This window comes from Phaseolus vulgaris, chromosome 10 (assembly GCF_000499845.2).
Source record: "Phaseolus vulgaris cultivar G19833 chromosome 10, P. vulgaris v2.0, whole genome shotgun sequence".
Classification (NCBI taxonomy): domain Eukaryota; kingdom Viridiplantae; phylum Streptophyta; class Magnoliopsida; order Fabales; family Fabaceae; genus Phaseolus; species Phaseolus vulgaris.
In genome coordinates this window covers 39,004,198-39,028,673 of record NC_023750.2, presented here as the reverse complement: position 1 = coordinate 39,028,673, position 24,476 = coordinate 39,004,198, and the positions used below count along the sequence as shown (strand labels likewise).

Below are 24,476 nucleotides of genomic sequence, written 5' to 3'. Positions count from 1 at the left end.
TATTACAACATTAAAGGAGGGGCAAAATTTGGGTATAGTATTATGAGTTTTTTACAGTTGAGGTATTTTTTTTTTCGAGTTTCCAAGTTTACCTATTGGTAAATTTTAGGTGTAGTTATATATATTTCACTTTTTAACTATAACTATCTTACGTATTTTACTATTAAAATTAAAATTTATATATATATTTTAGCATCTAAGTTTTTTTTTTCGCACATTTTATTTTCATGCTTTTCCGTTTATACATATTTATCAAAATGTTGTTAATAAACCACATTGTTTTTTTAAGAGGCACATCTATATTTAGTTACACATTTAGCAAATTGAAAAAATATTATAGTTAAACTTAAGTAGTGAAATAGTAAAATATTCCATTAAACCTATACTTTTTGCACTTAAAAAACTTCATTAAAAAAATAACCAAATCAATATTGATGACACTAACATTGAAGTTTTGTTTATTAAAATATGGTAATTTTTGAAGTGTCTTCCAAGTGGCCTTGGCTTGTTATTGGTGCAAAGTGTATCAAACATTTGGAAAATGCAAGGTAGAGATTGGGCAAATGAAGCCAATGAAATCAATGTTTTTTCCTAGGAATCTAAGTTTGAATACTTCAAAATGTAAAATAATGGAAGTAGGGTTTCATCATCACTCCTTATGTCAGAGACACTCTTTCTGTCCACTTTTTTCCTCATTCCTTCTAAGGTGGAAGCCCCATTACCACAACACCTTAATTACCCTAGTATCTTACTAGCAAAAATATTAAGTAAAAGAAACTTTGCTTAGTTTAAGTGTTTTGGTTTTATATTTGGAATCTCACATTTAAGTTTTAAATGAAAAAAAAAATCAAATTATTTAAATTAATTTTAATTTTAATTTAATTATGAATTCATTTTTTACTTTGTTTATAAATTAAATTAAATTAAATACAAAAAATAAAACCTATTTTAAAAATATGTGAGTTGAAATTTATTTGATTTTATAAAAGAAGTTGTTGGTAGATACTTTATTTTATCTAAAGTAAAAAATTACTTTATTTTATTACTAAAAAATTCATTAAATTAGTACAATTTTAGAAATAAAAAATAATTAGCTATCATTGACTAAATTAGATATATTTTAAAAACTAAAAAAATTATTGATATTTACCTTAGTTTCTATTAATAATAATAAAATTTATAAATTACTTTCTAAATTAATATCTAATTAGCTATTAAGATTTTAGTTTTCAATTAATTTAGATTCTAATTTTTTTTAATAAAATTAATTTTTATTTAATATTTTTTTTAGATAAAATAAAATTTGTAATTTTTTTAGTACAACTATTTATCGACTAATAAAATTTTAAAATCCGATTTAGGGTTTTGGGGAAAAAAACAAAAGCAACAAAAATAGTAGAAATCAAATGTATTGAATAATTTTAAAAGAAAACTAAATTTTTTCAGCATAATTATATATTGAAATTTATTAATAAATGTGATATTATCACTACAACAAAATCATGAAATAGAAACCCATTTTTAGAAACAAAAAATAATTAGTTGCTATAGTGACTAAATTAAAGACTATTTTAGAGACTAAAAAAAATTTGGTTTCTAAATTAGTTTCTATTATTGTTAAATGGTTTTTAAATTGGTATCTAAATAATTGATAGTTAAAACTTTGGTAGCTAATTAGATACCAATTTAAAAACTATTTAACGATAATAGAAACTAATTTAGAAACCAAATTTTGTTTGTCTTTAAAATAGTCTCTAATTTAGTCACTATAAAAATTAATTATTTTTTATTTTTAAAAATTGGTTTCTATTTCATAATTTTCTTGTAGTGTATATGTGAGAGTTGAGTAATAAAAAGTGAGTTTTAATGTGGTTGTTGGAAATACTAAAATTGTTAAATTTAGTGTGTTATTCATGCCAATAACATTATTTTGTCTAACTCTTATCATTAAGTGTTAGGAAAACAGTCATGTAGCGACAAATGTGATTTTCCATTGCAACAATCTTTCGATGTTATCACTCTACACAAATATTTAGCTATTTATATGCACGAGTGATCAAATTTGAGAGAGTTTAAAACCATTTTTATTGTAAACAATTTGTGTTCCTTACTATTTGATGCATTGAAATTCATCACACACCAGTTTTAGTTGAAAGTTGAAACTTATTCTTACAATGAATTGGATTGTTAGTCTCCACTGATGTCGGGCACTAAGAGAAATGTAGCATAGTTTGAGCAGTGTAAAAGGCCATGCAAAATGCATAGTATAGGCAAAGATAAGCATAAGATAGCTGCAGAATGCAGTGAACCACCAACAAGGTGTAGCACACCCCATGACACCAATCATATCATGTCTCTAAGTTTCTATTTCTATGGACTCAAAGCATGTGAAGAGGATGAAAATGGATGAATTTTAATGGATGACATTTAAGCTCATCATAGCTCATTTGTGAAGAAATGTGTGATTCTCTTCCTCTTTTCATTAATGCATACTAATTTAGTTAGAATCATGATTTCAGTTCAATGTTCTTATCTTTTCTAGAGTTTAACACGATATTAAAATCTTGATGATTTCAGTTTAATGTTCTTATCTTTTCTAAAGTTTAACACGATATTAAAATCTTTTCAAAATTATATTAATGTCATAGATCTACTATCGGTAGAGAATTTTGTTCAGACTAGAGTATGAAAAATTAACATAAAAATGACTGTAGTATATAATTATAAATGTTTAAAGTACCTTCTATGTCAGTTATACTTTTACATATAACTAATATAGAAATAATTAATTACAATATTTCAAATAAAACTGGTGTAATATATCATTTTTACATCAATTATATACATAATCGATGAAATATGAAGACACTTTATACATCAATAACAAAGTCAAAAAGTTAATATATGACATCGATTACAATCAATACAAAAAGTCATTCTAACCTAAATTTTTTATCTCATGTTGGATCAATTTTTATTTTATATTGTGTGATAGGTAAATCTTTTACTATGTCTTTAAATTAATTACGAAAGTCACTCACTTTCTACATCAACAAAATATACATTACATTTATAATTATTAATGAATATAAAAAATAATTAACTAATTTTTTTTTCTAGAAAACTCGTGAAAAAATAAGAAAGTTATATCATATCTTGCATTCTTTTTATTACTTAATCAAATATATTTATTTCACAATTCATTAAATTAGAATTATAACTTATTATTTTCAAAAATTAAAAATAATTGTTTGAAAATAAAGAAAATAATCGATTCTACTTTTTTACAATTTTATTTGTTAATAGTTATACTAATAATAACAAATATGAAATAAAAGCATTTTTTATTTTTCCTTTTTTAATACAAATAATCTTTCTCTTTTTTCTCATTTAGTTCTTTTCAATCAAATAACATTTATTTCCACTAATTAGATTTATTATTAACAAATTAAAAAAAAAATAATTAATGTAAAATTGGATTAAGATTATGGACATATAGAAATTTTAAATCATATGATAGTTTCTCCATTTTAAAATCATGCTGTTTTAGTGGAAAATAATATGAGAAAGCCAAACTCCAAATACGAAACAGTTTTTTATTTTATTTTTTTCCTCGTACTCTCCAACTTTGTGTTGACTTTTTTACTTTCATTAAAAAAATATTAGTTTACATCATAATTTTTTACACTAACTATATATCTATTAAACTCTATTATTTCTGTTCTTATTATTAAACACGATAACATTTAAACTAGTTTCAATTAATAAAAGAAGGATGAATTTGAAAGAGAAAAATAACATGTATATATCTTTTTATTTTGTTTTTTACGATATAAAAAAGGAGATTATTTTAAAAAACATGTATTTCGAGGATTAAAAGGAGAGTAGTTTAAACGTGTACGAAAAGTCATTGATTCTTTTGGTTGCACGACATTGATCATCTTTTCACATCAGAAAAATTATATTTGATTACTTAACATTTTTAAAATGAAAAAAAAAGGTCCTGTCAAATTAATTCGTTGCTAACTAGCCACTAATTGCTAATTAATTAATTAAAGTTAGATCTTAAAGACTTATTTTACACATTTTATTGTTTGATTTAGATGAAACATAGGAAAGGGAAAAGAGAATAAATAAAAAAGTATCATAATTGTTTTATTTTGTATCACAGATTACTACTACTATTATTTGTTTGCTATTATTGAGTTTCTGCAATGATATTCCATTTCTTAAACTGTTACCAAAATATGTATTGGAATAAGAAATTTGTAAGACTAAACTAATCAAAACATGAAACTGTAAAAAAAATACTAATCTGTACATTTAAATTATCAATTTGGTAGTGGTGACAACTCGATTTCCAGTCCAAGAAATACCAAAACATATTGTGACTAAACAATGGTAAAAAACTCTTGATAAGCACTTCAGTCTGATTCCAAATAGAACAGCTGCATACACCATTGCAAATCACAGGGAATATGAAAAATTCCAACCCACAATATCTGCAATTCTGCAATGTAAATAGCCAGCATATGATTAAAAGCTCATCTCATATCTTCACATTTTTCATTACAACATATAAGGCCAATAATAGTCATGGCCAAATAACATTTTCCATTCCAATTTTCTTCTCCAATGAATGATAATGAAATTTTAACCCAAAATGTTAGAGGCTCAATAAGAATATATGATTACCCATCTGTGCGTGCCCTGCTCATTCAGATCGAATATGCACCTTACCACACCATCGTCAAGTTCTGACAGTAACACAGTCTATATCAGTACAAATATATTTATGGGAAAAAAACTATATGTCGCTTAAATAACCTAAAAGACAGACGAAAAATCATAACAATTATAAGTTCGTGAATATTGAATATCGACAAGTGCAATACAAATCATAAATTGATCAAATAAAGGAGAAATTTTGGAAGCATGGATCAAAGAGAAGGTTGTAATCATCGCAGGAATGGCATAGGTGGCAGAACAGTGATTGAGTGGAAGGGAGGAAACAAAGCGTGGGGAGAAGACTCGAATTAAACAGTTTAGATATCTTTTTATATTCAAAATAGAAGCATAAAACTTGGCAGTAAACTATCCCAAATTCCCATAATCACCACATTTGCACAGAACATAACAATCCAAACAATCTCAAGGGAACTTCTGATTCATAGCTGCAATGTGTACAAAGATTTTACTTAATTATCACACCTGAATGCAGTGTTACATAGCCTGTTGCTCTTCTCCCACATTCAAATCACCATTGTCGTCGTCAAATGATTCTCTATCTTTAAGAAAGTATCCATCCTTTGGAGGCTTATAATCCTTCCCCCTCCAAACCACAACCTGTTCATTCTCAAACGTCACCGGAATACAGGGGACCATGTCCTGCATTAATACATAAGATAATCGAAAATGAGCAACTTAAATCACAAAACACAGGGAACAAAATTTGAAGATTAGAAATCATATCTTCTCTATATGTTTGAAAGGTAGAGCAGAGGGCCGACATTATTGTATTACTTACCATTACCACTCTCATTTTTATTTCCCTTCGAGATACATAATTATAAAGAAAAATTATACCTTATTCCATTGGTTTGACTTAAAAACCGATAGATATCCATTGATAGCTAGTTAGTGTGTTAGTGAGTGAGGGATTTAGAAAGGTGAGCTGAGATGGTAGAAGAAATAAGGGCATATTGCCTAACAAATAAGAGGGGAGATTGAGAGAGACCTATCTTATCATTTGAGAAAGGATTATCAAATAAGATATTTTTGTAATTTTTACGGACAAAAACTAAATAAAACTTTTATGGGGACTAGACCCAAAAACTGATTTTAAGGGACAAGAACTAGAAAAAAGGTACTAAATTTTTCCATTCACCTCTCCCTCCATAAAACGAAATAAATTCTTTTAAGAAGTACGACCCAGAATATCCCCATAAAAATGAATCATTGAAGTCCTATTTGAAAAGTGATTCGACTTTATAATGCCCAAACAGACCCAATTTTAAAACTTATTTTGAGGTTCTACCTAATCATCAAAAAGGCATTTTTTGTTATAATGATACAACACAAGAAAATTACATGGCAAATATAGCTTTGTAATGCTGCCTATCACAACAATATACTCAGCAAAGCTAAAGAGAATTAATTGTCTTTTACCCTGAGTTTGCAGCCTATTTTCTTGTAATCTTTCCTTTCAAGCCCCTCACAGTCTATCCGAACCAATTCACAGGAGAGGAAAGCATCTCTGACCATCGGTACCAAAAAAGCATAATAACCATTTTTTGCTGCAATTCACTTCAGAGTCAATAAATAATGTTTGCAAAAAGCATACTAGCAACTGAAATAAGAAAAAACAACACACACCAAGCTTAGTTAAAGCAGGAAGAGCTAGTCCCCTCTTCCGCATTTCTTTTGTTTCATTAATACTTAAGCCATCGATTGTTTTCTTAATCAGTCTGGGATATACAGGTTCATGGGGCTTCCACAACATCGTAGGAACAATAGATCTCTTTTTAGGATTATAATTCCTGCCTCTGTATAATATAAGTGTACCTCCATGTCTGAAGATGACCTTCCCAAATGTTTTGTCCTGCAACAAGAACATAAGAATTACTTGTGCATGCTATCAGACAAGTTTAGACATAAGCATCACAGACAATGCAACCCGAAGTTCAACAATCATATGAGTCCACATGTTTCAAAATAGATTGGGATGTAAAACTTTACATAATATGCAAAGTAGTAAGAAAAAAGAAGTCAAAAAGCATGAAGAGAGATGAACCTCAAGCTGGGTGCAAATATTTTTCATGTCCATAGTTGGAACACCCATGCATTTGATTCTAACTGCTTCAGCAAACTTCCAATGATTTTGAATAACATTCAACATGTTGTGAGTTAAACCATCCCTTCCTGAAACCAAAACAATCAAAGTCAGTAGTTAACAGATAAGATGTTGATTGAAGAATACATAATGAAAAAAAGGATAAATTCTGGTTACTTTATTTAGCCTTTTCTGTGCAAAAATATCTTAGTTGCTTGAGAAAGGCGAGACCAAACTGAATGGACTAAGGAGAAGGCATCAAATTCACAACATTGGAACCAATAACTTTTATTTAAACATCAATCTGCCAGAATTTTACTCAAAACAAGTACAAAGGAAAACAACATTTCATACATGCCTCCTCAACTTAGCCATCCAATACATTTCCACTACAATTACTATAAGAACCAATAGACTTACTCATTTCTCAACACGACCACACCCAACAAAAGCATAAAAAATAACAGTGAATTGTCATTCTCATCAAGCAAAACTTTATAGAAAGTCTTGCTATCTATCTAATCAAACTAAAATTTATAAACCAAGTAACCATTCAAAAAATTCATATGCAATACCACCCCACTGGCATAAAAATTCAAAGACAAAAACAAAAAATGACAAACTTCAACATTTTTTAAGCATACCCATTTGATTGTTTTCAAAAACACAAAAGCCCCCTCACATTAGGTGAGGACACATATATAGATCACATGACACGACACTACTGGGATCTATAACAAACAAATTCTCAGGATCATTTATATACCATGAGATCCATTTAAACAATTCCCTACAATGTTCTTCTTGGTCACGCCTTTCCACAGGATAAAAAACCATGCAAACTACTCTCATCATCGGTACATCACTAGCCTTTGCTCCTTAACCAGCATCTCAACATTAATATTTAACTAAATGAGAACATATACAAGTATTCAATTCTCGTAATATTTTTCACATCCCCGATCCTAATGAAGAAAAATATCAAGCCTCTTTTGACTTTCATACCGAGATTGACATGCCTATTAGTTTTGCTTCTCTCAAATTGCGATACCAATGCCTTTCTCTCGTCACTGGTAAGGGGTTTTCCTTGAATCATCTCTCTCTTCATCTTCCTCTTCTCCTCCAACTTAGGATCCTCCGCAGCCTCCAAACTCTCCACCGTGGGGTCCACCGCTGGCGCACACACACCAGTCCACTTCCGGTCGAGCCGGCCCGGCCCAAAGGGCGAGTACTTGGGCTCCCTGAGCCCAATGGGCCGCACCTTCGCGCTGCTCTCCGTGTAGCTGAACCGGAAATCGAAGGGCAGGTCATTGGAACGAACCCGCTTGTAGCCGGCCGGGTCGAGAGAGGAAGGAGGCCGGTACTTGGGCTTGGGTTTTCTTTGGTTGGGCTTGATGGGAGGGGAATTGGCGCATTGTGGCTCGGGAGTGAGAGACGACGGTGGTTTGAAAGTGTACGAAGCGTGGAGTTTGGAAGCGGCGGAGGAGAGGTGGCGCGTGAGGAAGGTGGCGGTGGAGGAATTTTGGCGGGTAACACGAGTGAGGATAGACATGAGGGTTTAAGGGTGCATAGTGTTTGGAAAGAGAATGTTCATTTTAGGGTTTAAGGGTTGCAGTGGTGGTTGTTCATCTTGCTGCAATAGTGAGTTGCAGAATTACAGTAACCTAAATTTTAAATGACTATTGAGAAATTAAATAAATATATTAAGTGTCACGTTTTGTGATTAGATTAAATTTACTTTTTTATTTAAGATATTACACTGTACGAATGAGAGTTATAATATAACTTTTTTTATTTCATTTTTAAAATCTCACTGTTATAAAAATATATTCAAGGATCTAGTGAATTAAACAAGAGTGGAAGGAGAATAGATGAAGTATACTATTTTATTATTTTTAAGTATAAGATTATAAGTAGAAAAAATTAAGTATTAAACTTTATTTTAAAATAAATTACCATCTTTCCAAAACACTTTTTTTTTTTACTTTCTTTACATTTTTTTTAAAATTAAATTTTTTAAAATATTTATTCAATATTTTGTAAATTAAAGTTTACTTTTTGAATTTCAATGGAAAAAGAGAAAATAAAAGTTTGTTTTAAAGTAAATTTCTTTTTATAGAAAAATGAAAATTTATTAGTTTAAAATCATAATAATATGTTTAAATCATATAATTTAAATATAAAATTTATAAATAGAAAAAAATGTATTATTTACTTTTCTTATATTATTTTTAAATCTGAATTTTCAAAGATTTATTCATTACAACAAGTTTGTTCAATAAGAATTTGTTTTAAAGTAAGATTCTCTTTGAAAACTTTTATATCCACAATTACTAAGGATGAATATTTGTTAGTTTAAAATCATAATAATATGTTCAAATTATTGATCATATTGTGTACACGTCTAATTTCTTGTATGATAAGAAAAAATTTAAGTTTGACATTAAATCTAAACAAGTTTTAATAAGTAAGAAAAACTCTTATAATTTTTACAATACTTTAGAATAGATAACTTAGACGTAAAGGTGACTTTGTCATTATGATTTTGATTTGTATGAAGGACATGCATTTTTGTTTAAAAATATGTAAATGTTTGAATTAGAGTATAATACATTTTTAATTTTTGGTTAATAGAATAATTTCTTGAGCCTGTTTGATTAAATAAATATTGATATGGTGGATAAGCTTTGTATGTTAAGTTGTGAATCATGTTAAACTTTTGTTTTGAATATAAAATTTGATGAGAATAGTTGTTATTTTCTTAGTTATTATTGATTTATTAGTTCAACGTGGGTGTAAGTTATATTTTGAGCAAATTAAAGTCAGGTGACCATTTGAATTTTTTTAAAAGTTGTAAACTTTTATATTTATTTGGGGTAAAAGATTGAAAACTAGTTGGTATTGTTGAATAAAGTTGATTTTTCTAATATTTTTATTTAAGCAAAAGATTTTCACTAATGCTTAGGATTTGAAGTGGGAGAGAATTTGAAAAGAAAAGTGTTAAAAAAATGATTGTTTAGATTAAGATAAATAGAGTAAAAAATGGAAAAAGAATATTTATGAAAATTTGTGAATAATGTAAAAATTATATTTTTTTATTTTTATAATTCTTTTAATATTTTTATTATTATTATTTTAAATATTATCAATATTTTCTATAATTTTAATAGTAATTACTATTTGTATTATACGATTAATTATATTTATTTTATTATAATATAAATATAAATATTAATGAATTAATAATATAAAGTATAGTATATATATAAAATAATAATTAAAATATATATGTATAATAAAACATAATATATAATAAAAACTAACCTTCTCGCAAATCGTAGTTACCTTACAAAGATAAAACACGCAAATCAATGTGCTTTATTTTATACATTTTATTAGTTTTTATTTATTAATTTTAGTAAAATTTTCGTTATTCCTCACTCGGACAAATAAGTGTTTAAAAGCAAACAAATCATAATGACGAATTTTTATTTTCACCTAAGCAAGAAACTTTAGCTCAAGCGAAATTATAACAGAAATAGGATGAGGATAAGAGAGCAGGAAAAAAGAAAGTTGAGTGATCTTCCAAGAGTTGAAGAGAGTAAGAGATGACTGAAATGAAAATACCGTCATAGTATAGTATGTTAAATACAATTGTACCCTACTTTCTCTTCAACTCAATGTCAATTTAATCCATTTAATTGATGTTGCCTACAATATCAACAACTTTAACTCATAAATGCATACGCATTTTGGCATTTGTACATTTGTGTAATTTTCAAAGTGAATCCAGAAACGCAATTACACATGGAACCTGCTCTTAGGAATATAAGATTCCTTAAAATATTAACCACTTATAAAATCCAGTTAATCGTAAATTACATCTATGTTTTTCATACAGTGACACAGAAAATAAACCCATATATGAAGCTAAAATTTAATTTGTTGACATCTGAGGAAATTATCGCCATTTGATTTCTATTACATGGCTTATTAAATAAAAAAATTATATTATCAACAGCGGACACATTTATATAAGGAATAAACGAATTTTCTCTTCCGAATCGAATCAAGGAAAAAGTAAACAGCAAGTGAAATTTACGATTAACCTAATGTGCGTGCCCTACTGGTATAGATCAAATATGCGATTCACCACCAGCGTCAAGTTCTGACAATAACACAATGTACGTCAGTATTTACGTAAACGAAAAGCAAATTCTGCAGAAACAACCAATAGTCAGGAATAATTGTGAGAAGTTAGGTTAGTGAATAATAATAATGAATAAAGATGATTTAGAAATTGATGAAATAAAGAAGAAATGTTAGTCGGCGTGGATCAGAGAGAAGGTTGTAATCAACGCAGGAAGTGCAGTGGTGGCGGAACAGTGATTGAGTCGTAGGGAGGGAACAGAGTGTGGGGAGAAGTCTAAGTTGCGATTCCATACTAGAATGCAACCCACGCCTTTTTCATACAACCCCTGAAATCACCATTGATGTGGAAGAAGTTGCGAGTGTCACAATGCAATTGCTCGGCAAGGGACAGGGGCCTTCTTCACTTTGCCCTAACTCCAAACACTGTCACCGCCAAACCAAATCAACACATGTTCTTCCTGCTCAAACCTTTTACTATTCCCATCATTTCCACGCCGAATCAACTTCACGAACACACCACCACGACGAAGAAGAAAACTGAGATTTGAAACTAAATGGATTTTTGTGGAAGAAGACGAAAAGCTTTGTAACATAGAGAGCGCGCGGCGTTAGTGAAAAGGACGAAAACCTAACGAACATAGGAACACGGGTTATATTATGGATTCGAATAGGCCCAAAACCCAAGCCTGGTCATTTTGGACTTAAGCCCGTTGCGGGTTTAACTAAAGCAAAATGCTTCCTGCACCTTATAAATTATGACCTGCACCCGATTTCCTTCTAAATTTCTAAAATTATCTTTTATTTTGAAACTGAAAATCCAAAAGTCAAAAAATGTATTTTGGAAAAAAAAATTAGAATAGATATTTTGTGTTCTGTAATGATATTCTAAAATAGAATTGAAAAATTAAAATCTCATTGTAAAATTAAATTCGTGTAAATTCTAAAATATATATATTCGTGTAAATTAAATTTTTAAATTTTTAAATGAATTAAATTATTTTCTTTATTTTAGCTGAATTTAAAGATAATAATACAATTAATATATATATATATATATATTCTTATTTTTATTTTTATTTTTTTTTAAGATAAGATGAGTTCTTGGAATTTAAGATGGGATTTGATTTAATTTGGAAAAGTGGTAATTTTAATATTTAATTTAAATTTTATTAAATATGATAGCTGTTATAATACAAACTAATTGTAAGTTTCTTGTAATAATACAGTCATAATTATAGTAATTTAAATTTGAAAGAATAAGATTTTGGAAAATAAGAGCTCGAATTTTATTTGCCACATTTATTTCTATCTATTAAACTAGAGTCGAATTTTGTTTGCGATATTATTTCATACCTTTATGCATGTTAAAAAATATGTTGTATCAATAAACATTTAAAATAACATTTTATTATATCATATTATTTTTTAATTTAACCAGAGTCTAATTCCTGACATGTTGTAACTGTGAGTTATCCACTAATTTTGTCATACATGAATATATATTACGTTATGATTACTAGAGTGATTGGCGCGCATTCCGCAAAAGAATAAGCAAATCCTTAATTTCCACGGCCAAATCGCATGCATTCCATATTATTTGGAACAAAAATAAAATAAATTAAAAACACCATGCCAGATTTGCCTATTGGCTAAATGTGTTCTTTGATTTTTAAAATATTTTTCCCTTCACTATATAGGCTTATTTTATAAATTATTAATAAGATATACCAAACGTAGAATAAAGCGAAATGAAATTCTTTTTAATTTGCAGTGATCGGTCAATAATACCAACATAATAGGCAAAATATAAATATATATATATATATATAAACTCTAGAAATCATGTCTTACCGAAAAAATCAAAATTAAAAGTATTATAACCACTGTTACCAATCACGCATATCAAAATCAAAATTAAAATTTGTTTACGACAAATATTTTGATACTTAGAAAAGTTAACAAATTGGTTGTTGGACATCCCATCGACTAGAGGATAATTCATTGTATATAAGTGAGTGCAAACATGAGTCGGTTTGATGGGGGTTGAGTTAGGCTTAAAGTTTATTTTGTAATATGGTATTAGAGTCATTTAAAGTCTATTCTAATGAGTGTTTGTTAGGCATATCGTGTCATCCGCTATTGGACCGTTATCGAACCACCCATAATATATTATCCTACGAACGAGTTATTGTCCCTCTCGACGTGAGAGTGTGTTGGAAATCTCACATATATAATATTGGTTAATAGATTTATAATATTTTAATGCAAATTACGAAAAACTTCAACAAGAGAAAAAAATATAGAGTCAATCCCTTAAGTGATATGACCATTTGCCACTGAATAAAGAAATTTGATAGTTGTGTTTTCTGCAATATTTCATTGCGGAAGCGTTGAGGGAATTGGAGGTAACGAAATCACAAAGTTGCTCACATCATTTAACAAGTTTGAAAGTGCTAAATGAATTGGAGTCAAAGTTGCACAACTTGTTGAATTAATTTGCAAGTGTGCAATGAAATAAACGTTCAACATGAAAAAACTAATTTTGTTGAAGGAATTTGAAAATGTCCATCTGAAGAGGTCTCTTTCAAAACTCAACATATTTAGTAGATTTTGTAGGAAATCGTTATAAAAATTGTTTATCCTTTTTGGAGAACAAGTAAAAGAAAGAGAGAAAACAATAACATAAATGAGAGATAAATGAAGTTTAAAAAATAATGGAGAGATGTGAAACTATATAAAATTTCTCTTCTTAATAAAATTTGATTAAACATGTTAACCTCTCATTAAATTATTTACTTACACATATATATGAATTTTGTTATTCATATTTATAATTTTAATTTGTTTTCAATGTTTGATAATTAATAAGAAGCAATTATTTATTTTTGAAAGTTCTTAAGATTCTTGTAAGGATTTGTTTAGTTGATAAAGGGATTGACTAGTTTAGTAAAATTCTAAAGGCTTCCAAGATTAAAATATTAATTTTGAATAATTTGGTTGAACTTGAAACCGTGAGAACTAAAGTTTATATATGTGTAAGGAAAGGGTTGAAGGTTTGTTAAGCCGGAGAAATTAAATTCCTACATTTAATATAATTGCATTTCAAAATTTTAGTTATTTACGTTATTAAAATCATTCTTAAATATATTTCAGGAAATATGTAGAAATAACTTTCACTATTTAGTTATTTTAATTTATAAAAGCTTTACATAACCTCTTCATGTAATTTACTGCCAATATCAATTATCTACACGTTTTTATTAAAAAAAATAATTAAATCATGATTATAAAGAATAATAAAAAAATCACAAATAACAATAGTCACATGACCATTGTCATTTTTTTTTCTATTGTTACTTGCCTTTATTCTTATTTTTGTTGAGTAAAACATTTATTTTCTACCTGTCTTTCAATTTATTTTTGCATATTTACTTTTAAAATATTAATAATTAATTTTTTTAATCACATTATATATTAAACCAGATTGATTAAACTTAAATAGACATTTCTTAAAAAGTAATTTTAAAAAATGATTTATTTACAAAAGGAATTTTTTATTAAAATAAATTGAAAACATATCTTAATAAGGACATTAGACAAATAAGTATCACAATTTTTTCTATTGTTGGTTGTCTTTCTTATCTTTTTATTATTTTTAGATATTTATTTTATTTTATTTTGTATGCCTCTATTTTTTTTATTTACTTATAAATTAGAATTCAGTTTAATTTTGTTCTTCACCACAATGTTGCATAAAACGAAGAAAGTAAAAATTTCATCTAAAATAAAACTGATAATAAACCTTATGTTGTCAATAATAGTTATTTGGCTACCTATATCATTATATAAAAATTTTATGACTTTTTGTTTCTAATTTAATATGATACATAATCATTTAATCCTACCAGCGATGAGTAACTGAATGATTCATTGATTAAAGAATAACTAGATAATTTCTCAACTAAGAAACATTTATATAATCCTTGAACTCTTATTTCTTTAAAAATATTTCTTTATGTTTTTTAAAATTATATAATTTTAATTTTAATATAATAAAATGAAGAAATATAAATAATTAAAGTATACAATTTTTCTTTTGTGCAAAGTAATAAGGTTCCCAAATATTTTTCCCTTCATTTCGTTTCGTAAGATAAACAAAATTAATTATCGAAGATTGAAAACCAAATCATTAGCACTTTGAATATTTCTACAAAAGTTTAAAGCATCAAATTAATTAATAACAGCTTATTTAAAATCGAATTATTTCTATAAATTCTCCAAACATAAAATTAATTAACAGAAGAACTGATAATAAAGTTTTCAAACATGAAATTAATTAGGAAAACCTTATTTCCATCTACTAACATATTAATTAAGATTTTCCATTCTTTTTTATTTTTCTTCGAAAGTATAAATTAAGATAAAAGATACTTTGATTTGATACTTGAAAAGTTAAAAATATTCATTTGAGAATCATTTAATAATATAATATTTATACTAATACTTTAAATTAGGAAAATGAATGTTTTTAATTTTTAAAGTTGTTAAAGCATCTTTTTTCATAAATTAAATTCCCCTGTACATTTCTTTTGTTTGTTGTGTTATGTGTTTTGGCCTGGGCGTTTCCTGTGTCATACATATACCCACACACAAGCTTCTTCTGCTTCTTTCTTGTTTTCTCTCTGCGAATTCAAATTGCTCCTTTCTCGGGAAAATCTCCACGCTGCGTTTTCCCGGGATATATCGTTCCGCGTTCCTGTTAATCGTTTCCTCGATCGGAACCAAGGTTTCAATCTCTGTCCAATTCCCTTGCGGTTCCGTTTTCTCGTGAGTTCTCAAAAGGTTAAGAAAAAACCCACTCTAGCATTCGTTCTTTCATTCCCTAGCGGCATCATTGTTCGATTCAGGGTTTAATAAAATAAATTCACTCACTTGTGGTTCGCAGAGCGTTTCAAGATTCAATTATCGTGACAATAACAGGCTATATTGCGAATTTGGCTAAGGCTCGTGAGTGTGGGGGTTCAGATTGCACAATTCTTGGCGACGGCGTTTCGATTTGAATGCAATTAGGGTTTCGCGGTGCGCGAAATCTTCGATGTGGATGATTGCAACAGCATGATAGTTAAGCGGACAATGAAAGCCGAAGCGCCGAACCTGAAACGATGTAAGATTGACGGGACCGAGAATGCGATTCAGAAGAAGCGTAGGGTGAACGGGTTGTACTCGCTGGGAGTGCCGGGGGATGCTGAGTATTTCAGCAGCGGTTCTGGTTCTTGGAGCAGTGAAGGATCGTATTGGGGTGGTGGTGGTGAGGTTCAGTCCAATTCGAATTCTTTTATGTTCAACCGGAAAATGGTGAAGGAGGCACGTCGTCCTCCGCTTCTGCGGTCCTCTCGTGGACGCGTCCAGAAGCTTCCGTCGAGGTTCAATGACTCGGTTCTTGACGCGGACGGAGACTCGAGCTTTGAAGATAATGATAAGAGTTATGTGGAGGACGGAAGGGGTGGCATTGGTGTGAGTGTGGAGAGGAGTGATAGTGTGTGTTGTTCGTCTAGTGTTGGGAGAAGGACTGGCGTTATGGCTGAGAGTAATACGTCTGGGATTAGTTTCGAGGGTGTTGACCAAAAATCCAATGGGGAGAAGAGGAATGAGGTTTTCAAGCTGGAGGATTTTTCTTTGGGGGATATAGTTTGGGCTAAGTGTGGGAAGAGGTATCCGGCTTGGCCTGCTGTAGTGATTGATCCTGCCTTGGAAGCTCCAGAGTCCGTACTCAGCTGTTGTATTCCTGGCGCGCTCTGCGTGATGTTTTTTGGTTATTCAAAGAACGGAACTCAAAGGGTTAAGTTATCTCCAAGTCTTGTTTATGTTGTCAAGAATTTGAGTTTTTTGATCGCGGGTTTTAGTGGTGGGGTCTAACAGAGCGATGGTGTGCAGGACTATGCGTGGGTGAAGCAGGGAATGGTGTTCCCCTTCTCGGAGTTCTTGCACAGGTGTGTGGGTGAATTATTTTTGGGTTTGCTGCAGTGGATTGATTCTGTAAGAATGTTGGATGTTTAATTGGTGGAAATTTATCTTTGTTCAGGTTTCAGGGGCAGACTCGGTTGTACAAGAGCAAACCTAGTGACTTCCGCATGGCCCTGGAGGAGGCAATGCTGGCAGAAGATGGTGTTCTGGATTCACATTTGGGAAGAGTGGAAGTACCTGATGCAGAAGCTCATCCTGCTCGACTTATGGAGGCTACCTGCTATTATGTTGATGAAGAATACTACGGCCAGGAACAGGTGAGATTTTCATTTTATGTTATCAGGGTTTTTCATTTTATGCTTTATGATCTGATGAAAGCTTTTACAAACTGTTATGCATAAGATAAAGGTTTTAGACATGTCGAGTTATCGTTGTCAAAGGTTGCGTTAGGCAATATTTATTTACGGAGGAAGGACTGCGGAAGTGTCTATGATATGACTGTTCTTATGTGTGGAGGAAGGACGGAGTGGCTATGATATATATTCTTCAGCCGGAGCTGGAACTAGAAAAAATGGAAAAAACCTAGAATGGTCAACAGAGAAAAACTATTTTTTTAAGGAATGCAAAGCTTTAGTAAAACTATTTAATTTTTTATAATTATTTTATCAAGCTTCTGTATTTCCGATGGATTGAGTGGGCTATTGTCTGTATGCTGTACGTAGCCATGTACTAATACTGTTTACCTGTATCGAAGTAGGAGATCATGTCTGAATTGCGTGACATGCAAAAGATAAGCGATTAACCTATTGGTCTGTTACGATTGAGCTAGTCATCACAGGTAAGTTGCTACAAATCTTAGAATTTGGAATTTGAGCGATGGCCATAGCAAAATCCTGTTTGTTTAAAGTTTCTCAAACAGTGTGTCACTCACGACTGGAAGATTTATTTTTTTTGTAGGGTTGACTACTTTTTAAGTTGGGAGTAACGTAGTCATAAAACCAATTAATTTAGCATTTTAACCATTAATTAAATACTAAAAAACCTCACTTGCAAATGTGGTATGTTGCTAACGAATAATTTAAATTTAACCAATTCTTTCTGTGATTGCCTTTTCTGATACATTTGTATGAGAGATGAAAATAATTTGTGGTGAATTGCTGATTATGAACCTTGTGCAGTCATCTTGTTACTTTGATGTTTTGTCCTGTAATGATAGTTATTCTGCAAAGCAGATTTGGTTAAGAGTTAACTTTAGAAAAATGTATCGTGTATATTTATGTTATTTGTATACTTTTATCGTATGGATATATTTTGCAGGTTACAGGGTACTGTGCTGGCTGTGGTCTGATGTTGCCATGCAAAACCATGAAGAAGATTAAGGATTCAAATTGTGCACCACGATTTTATTGTAAACATTGTACCAAGGTAACGAAGCATGGTCAATTTATAATAGTTTCAAACTGTTCACTAAATAATTTTACAGCACATATTTATTTTTAACTATATTTATGTCCTTGCAGCTACGAAAATCAAAACAATATTGTGGCATTTGCAAAAGGACTTGGCATCATTCAGATGGTGGGAATTGGGTGAGATTTTCTTTTTTAAAATTTGTTTTTAAAAAAAATTAAATTTATGTGTGTTTAATATGCTCACTTCCAACATCTTTTGCGACTGAACACTATGTTTCAGGTGTGTTGTGATGGGTGTAATGTGTGGGTGCATGCTGAGTGTGATAAAATAACCAGCAGACTTTTCAAGGTGCTGTATCATGTTTAACTTGATACTATTCTTTTTTAAATTGCCCTCATTTGTAAAGTGGCCCAAGATAAATGCGTGGCTTGTGGTTACAGGATCTGGAAAATACAGATTACTACTGTCCAGATTGCAAGGGAAAATTTATTAGTAATTTACCAGCATCACAAACATACAAGCCGAGAATCAAGTATGCAGTAATTGCCTTTTTCCTTCTTCTTTTTCATCTGTTTACCTAAATTCATTTTATTATGGGTCTTATGATGTGATACTTTTTTGATACAGATCAATAGAGAATAGCCAAAAATCTATGATACCCGATAGTGTATTGGTGGTGTGCAACGGCATGGAAGGAATATATATCCCAAAGCTTCATCTGTACGTCTTCAGTGTTTTTTGGATATAATGGGAGATAATTCAATTTAAATATTTGTCTTCTTACATATGATAGTAGGATTTTTTTTTATACGGCTCTTGAATTCATGTTCCTGGATAGGAATTCTCTCCATTTCTTTACTGTTGTCTTTCCTTTTGCCCCCAGGGATTTCAGAAGGAAGTTCCTTTTTGTATATCCATTTATTTTATTTATGACTATTTGTAGTTGACTATTATGTTAGCATTTATCCAGTATTATCTCAGAACTTTCAATAGTATTTTTTATCACCTGACGAGGTTCTATACCATGAAAACAGCTTGAGAAGCATAAAAGAACCCCAGGTGAATGCATTTGAGTTCTTCCCTGAACAATTTCTTTGAGCAGCTTGTGATTTCCTTTTCTTGCAGAGTCATGTGCAATTGTGGTTATTGTGGTTCAAGGAAGCAGACACTCAGTGAATGGGAAAAACATACTGGTTGCAGAGCGAAAAAATGGAAACATAGTGTGAAAGTGAAAAGTACAATGCTACCTCTGGAAAAATGGGTACGAAGTGTTTCTTGCTATATTAGAGGGGTGCCCAGTATCTCTATTGGGTGGTTTTTAATTCACAGTCATAGCATTAGTCCTGTGACATGGATTTCTTGATTACTGCCCATATATCTTTGACTTCCTAAACTCTCCACATTCTGAGTTTGAATACGTTGTGTTTTTTTAGTGTCTATTATTGTGCTCTTGTTTTGTTACTGTTGTGTACTTATTTCTCATTGTTGACTTGACATGAATTACTTCAGATGGCTGAGCACATTCCACTAGAGGGAATAACCCAGCAGTTAGATCAGCAGCAGGTACTTGCTTTCTTGCAAGGTAAATGTGCATTTCATGTAAACTTTTACACACTGAATGCTTGTATTTTTTCTAATTGACAGTCTTTTGCCACAGAGCACATACATGCTTTCTTTTGAATATATCTTTAGAAACAAATTTATTTTTCTTCTACCTTGTCTCAGAGAAGTACGAGCCTGTTAATGCAAAATGGACAACGGAAAGGTGTGCTGTTTGCAGATGGGTTGAAGATTGGGAAGATAATAAAATTATTATTTGCAACAGGTTTTCTCCTTTTTTTTCATATTATTTTCCCTTAAGTTTTGGAATTTTTGGGTTGCTAATGTTTTATTTCAAATTTACGAGGCTTTAAAGGAAGTGATTTACAAAGGTTCACTTTGTTTATTGTGCAGATGTCAAATAGCTGTCCACCAAGAGTGCTACGGGGCAAAAAATGTTAAGGATTTAACTTCTTGGGTTTGCAGAGTATGTGAAACTCCTGATGTTGAGAGAGAGTGTTGCCTCTGCCCAGTAAAAGGCATGTCACATTTAGTATTTTTGGAAGTCTGAAGAATTCTATTTGCTTTTGTGTCTATTTCCTGCAATGTAAATTATTTACAAAAGTAGACACGGTGGATTCAGCACTCTTAAAGAGGGAGGCCCTTTTCATTCATATATATTGAACTAACCTTAATTATATTAAAAAAATGTTTTACTTTGGTGGATCATCAATCACAATATCTAATGTTTTACCATTCTTGTGCATTTTCACATTGTTAAGAAATCCTCTTATAACTCTAATCCTTATACAAATGTGATAGTAGTTATCTAGCATTCCTAGTGTTATAAATTTGCAATTTGCACCAGCCTTGTTTTGTCTTTCATAGTTTTTATCTTTAATGGTCAGTGTTGTGATCAAGTGCTAATATGCTTTTACTATATCGGAAACACTTGCTTTTCAGGTGGTGCTTTAAAGCCAACTGATGTTGAAATGTTGTGGGTTCATGTAACATGTGCTTGGTTTCGACCTCAAGTTGTTTTCCAAAACCATGAGGCCATGGAACCTGCTGTGGGAATCCTTAAAATTCCTCCTAATTCGTTTGTGAAGGTAAGCTGGGTAAATATGGTGATCTTGTTTTTTTACAGTTGGTTTCAGCTAAATATTGCCTCAAATAAATACTGACTGATTATAATTTTTATTTGACTCGTAAACCAAAATGAACCCAAATACATTTTGTGGTGTAATCTAATGATTTATTTATATAATTGTTCTCAAATTGCTTTTGGATGATTTGTCTGCAAAGAGAAATTTCATTCTTCCAAATTACTTTTTGTTAAAGTAAATTCTACACCAACAATCCAAAATGCACCATATAATCTTCCACTATCATTTTTTATTTTATTTCTATAGTTCACGAAGATGGTTGTGTGGTTTTTGTTTTGTAATAATCACTTTTGCCTCCTTTTTTTTTTTTTGGCTTGATTTAATAATAAACTCGTGTATCTGGTTCTTGTCCCTGCGACTGCAGACTTGTGTGATTTGTAAACAGAGCCATGGTTCCTGTATAACTTGTTGCAAGTGTTCCACATATTTTCATGTGATGTGTGCATCAAGGGCAGGATATACAATGGAAGTAAGTGTTGTCTGTTAAATGTAAATGTGTTGATCTGGAATTGCTAGTATTTTTAAATTTGTTTTTTCATATGTCAATTTTGAATATATGTGGATTGCAATATCTGGGGAAATATGCTGATGTTTTTAAAATTTACAGTTGCATTCCATGGAGAAGAATGGGTCTCAAATAACGAAGAAGCTAATATATTGTTCAGTTCACAGGTTCGAGCTTTAGTGTTGTGATTATACCTATTGCTATTTTTGACTTCTTTTCTCGTTAGTAGTTTTAAAAGTTAATTTCATTTCAGGGTCCCAAATCCAGATTCAGTACTGGTCATACACACACCCCTGGGGATTTTCTCTCCCAGAACTTCCCTTCAAAATCAGAAAGGATGCTTCAGGGGATCAAGGCTAATTTCATCAAAGAATATAGAGCTTATTGAATCTTCAACCACAGAAAATGAGGTAGTTGAGCCACTGTCTGCTGCTAGATGTCGTGTGTACCGTAGGTCTCCTAATAAGGTGATTCCAAATACTTTCATGGAACTTCTGGTATTTTATTACACCCAATTCTATTCCTTCATTAATGTTAGTTGCTAATTCAAACATGCTAATTACTTACATTATTTATTATTTTCAATTTGTTCTCTTACAACTCATTCTCTCCCATTTGGTCAGAGAGCCAATGAGCCAATAATTCACTGGCCCAGGGGACCCACCCGTCATTCCCTAGATGCAATAACTCTGTTGAATGGCTTTAAGGTAATCTCTGTGCCTAAGGTTATATATATATATATATTTTAAGAGTTAGACCTATTTTTGCTGAGTTGTTGCTTAATATGTGGGGGGAAAGGGGCAAATTTGTTATCTGATAAACCTGCATTGTGATAGGCTGGTGATGAATCTAAAGTATTCACTTCTTTCAAGGAACGTCTTCACCATTTACGGGTAAAACATATGTATCCATTTAATTGTCTCATTTTTTTTCCTTTTTTAATTTTAAATAATCTTTCTTTCTCTTATAATTTTTAAATTTAATTACAATGTTTTGGCGTAGCAGGAAATGGAAAAATTGAGAGTTTGCTTTGGAAAATCGGGCATTCATGGATGGGGCCTCTTTGCTCGTAGAGATATACAAGAAGGAGAGATGGTAACTTTATTAATTTAAGAGTCACTCAAATTTAGATATATTATCTTGCTGCAGTTTATTCTGAAGACATTAAGTTCATGCTTGTTGTGTTTGTATGTAGGTTGTTGAGTATCGTGGTGTGCATGTAAGGCGTAGTGTTGCTGATCTGAGGGAAGCAAAATATCGTTCGGAAGGCAAAGATTGCTATGTGAGTATTATATTTGAGATTTGTTTAAATATCTGTACATGCTTCCAATCTTTCTTGTATTGGTTAATAAGGTGAAGTCTATTTGGTAATTAGTTGAAACGCCTGTCTTGGCAGCTTCATGATTGCTGTTAATATTTGAGTTCATTTATTGCTAATCTTAACACGAAAGGAAATAAAATATGCAGCTGTTCAAGATTAGCGAGGAAGTGGTAGTTGATGCAACAAACACGGGCAATATTGCACGCTTAATAAATCATTCTGTAAGTTATTATAAGTTTACTTTACAGTAATTTCATGAATCTTTTTATTTTATTTTGATTTGTGACCTGTCCCAGAGAGTTGCCCTAATACTTTGTTGGGCATAAAATAAGTAAAGCCGGGAAGTATTGTTCTCCTCAGTAACTTGGCTTTTCTTCCTTCTAAATTTTAACTGCCTTAGGCTGCTAGATTTCCTTAGTCTGGTTTTTATTTATACAGCAGTAATTCCTGTTTTGCCCAAAGAAAGAAGAAAAACGTGGCAAATTTTATACTAGATAATACTACAATGAGCCAAAAACAAAAGGAAAGAAACTGATGTTTAACCTTGACTTGCTTGCTTCAGTGCATGCCAAACTGCTACGCAAGGATAATGAGTCTGGGTGATCAGGAGAGCCGGATTGTTCTTATTGCCAAGACTAATGTTTCTGCTGGTGAAGAACTAACGTACGGTTTGTTGTGTTTGCATTTTTTTTAAACGTGCTCACATGTACAAGCTGCATACATCTTTCATTATCAAGAAGTTGATTAGACTGACATGAATGAACTATTATTTTCCTCTGATTTTGCAACAGGTATGACTACTTGTTCGATCCAGATGAGCGGGATGACCTGAAAGTTCCTTGCCTTTGCAAAGCCCCCAAGTGTAGGAGATTTATGAATTAGGTTTAGCTTTTATTTGCTCTTTGAAAAATTGCAGTTACCAAACCACAGTAAATTTGTCCAATTGAGCCATTTCTTAATTTTTTTACTAGTTTAGTATAATTTGTATATCATTATATAAAATAAAATAGATACCTTCAGTGCAAATTAGATGGTGGCATTTTCCTAACTTGCAAGGATGTTCTTCAAATTATTTGACATCTAGAGGCATTTATAGAGGAGCACACATGTTCCATAATACATTTCGAGCATTCCAAGTAAACCCTAACCCATATTTGCTATATCTGATTTTGTTTTTCTTCCAAAAATGCAGTATTTGAATTGGCCTTTTCAAAATTAAACCAAAATTGGCTTTTGGGGTTTATTTATTAGGACCCGTCTCCCCTCCATACTATGTTTTTTTAACGAAATGTGAAACAAATTCCCAATTAGACACGCTAATTATATGGTCCTCCTCACAACAGTAAAATGAACTAATATACCTGTTAAATATCGTAGGACTGAGTTTCAGTAGTTTTGTATTCATTATATGAAAAATATTGACAAGTTTCCCTACCTTTTTTTAGCAAGTCACTCCATTCCTTAAGGTAAAGATTGAATTACGTTTATTTCCTTGTTGACTTTTTTTTTTTTTGTGTTTTTACATTAAAAACTTGTTTAATTCATTTATAAGATTTCCAGGGTAAAATGTGGACCTCATTCAAA

At 30.8% G+C, this 24,476-nt stretch overlaps 2 protein-coding genes across 6 annotated transcripts; one reads left to right on the top strand and one right to left on the bottom strand.

Annotated features, from left to right (window-relative positions):
* Positions 1-4,297: 4,297 nt before the first annotated feature.
* On the bottom strand, positions 4,298-8,495 carry LOC137819280 (CRS2-associated factor 1, mitochondrial). 2 transcript variants are annotated; one of them, XM_068623081.1, is made up of 7 exons: positions 7,838-8,495; positions 6,794-6,921; positions 6,565-6,601; positions 6,169-6,296; positions 5,212-5,388; positions 4,696-4,757; positions 4,298-4,510 (listed from the first exon to the last, which is right to left on the bottom strand). In XM_068623081.1, the coding sequence occupies exons 1-5, from the start codon at positions 8,382-8,384 to the stop codon at positions 5,224-5,226; spliced, it is 1,005 nt and encodes a 334-aa protein (XP_068479182.1). In that variant the 5' UTR covers positions 8,385-8,495; the 3' UTR covers positions 4,298-4,510; positions 4,696-4,757; positions 5,212-5,223. The 2 variants fall into 2 exon arrangements, with proteins under 2 accessions (XP_068479182.1, XP_068479180.1); XM_068623079.1 differs by having other exon boundaries at positions 6,376-6,601; positions 7,838-8,493.
* A 7,067-nt stretch (positions 8,496-15,562) lies between these two features.
* Positions 15,563-23,940, top strand: LOC137818529 (histone-lysine N-methyltransferase ATX3). 4 transcript variants are annotated; one of them, XM_068622010.1, is made up of 24 exons: positions 15,563-15,826; positions 15,930-16,822; positions 16,919-16,974; positions 17,067-17,265; positions 18,266-18,373; positions 18,469-18,537; positions 18,641-18,709; positions 18,802-18,893; positions 18,989-19,081; positions 19,487-19,622; positions 19,871-19,943; positions 20,087-20,186; positions 20,315-20,439; positions 20,864-21,009; positions 21,431-21,535; positions 21,674-21,738; positions 21,825-22,038; positions 22,195-22,278; positions 22,408-22,464; positions 22,577-22,666; positions 22,767-22,853; positions 23,039-23,113; positions 23,455-23,555; positions 23,684-23,940. In XM_068622010.1, exons 2-24 carry the CDS (start codon positions 16,100-16,102, stop codon positions 23,772-23,774), a joined length of 2,958 nt encoding a protein of 985 aa, XP_068478111.1. In that variant the 5' UTR covers positions 15,563-15,826; positions 15,930-16,099; the 3' UTR covers positions 23,775-23,940. The 4 variants fall into 4 exon arrangements, with proteins under 4 accessions (XP_068478111.1, XP_068478110.1, XP_068478113.1 ...); XM_068622009.1 differs by having other exon boundaries at positions 22,574-22,666; XM_068622012.1 differs by lacking the exon at positions 21,431-21,535.
* Positions 23,941-24,476: the final 536 nt, after the last annotated feature.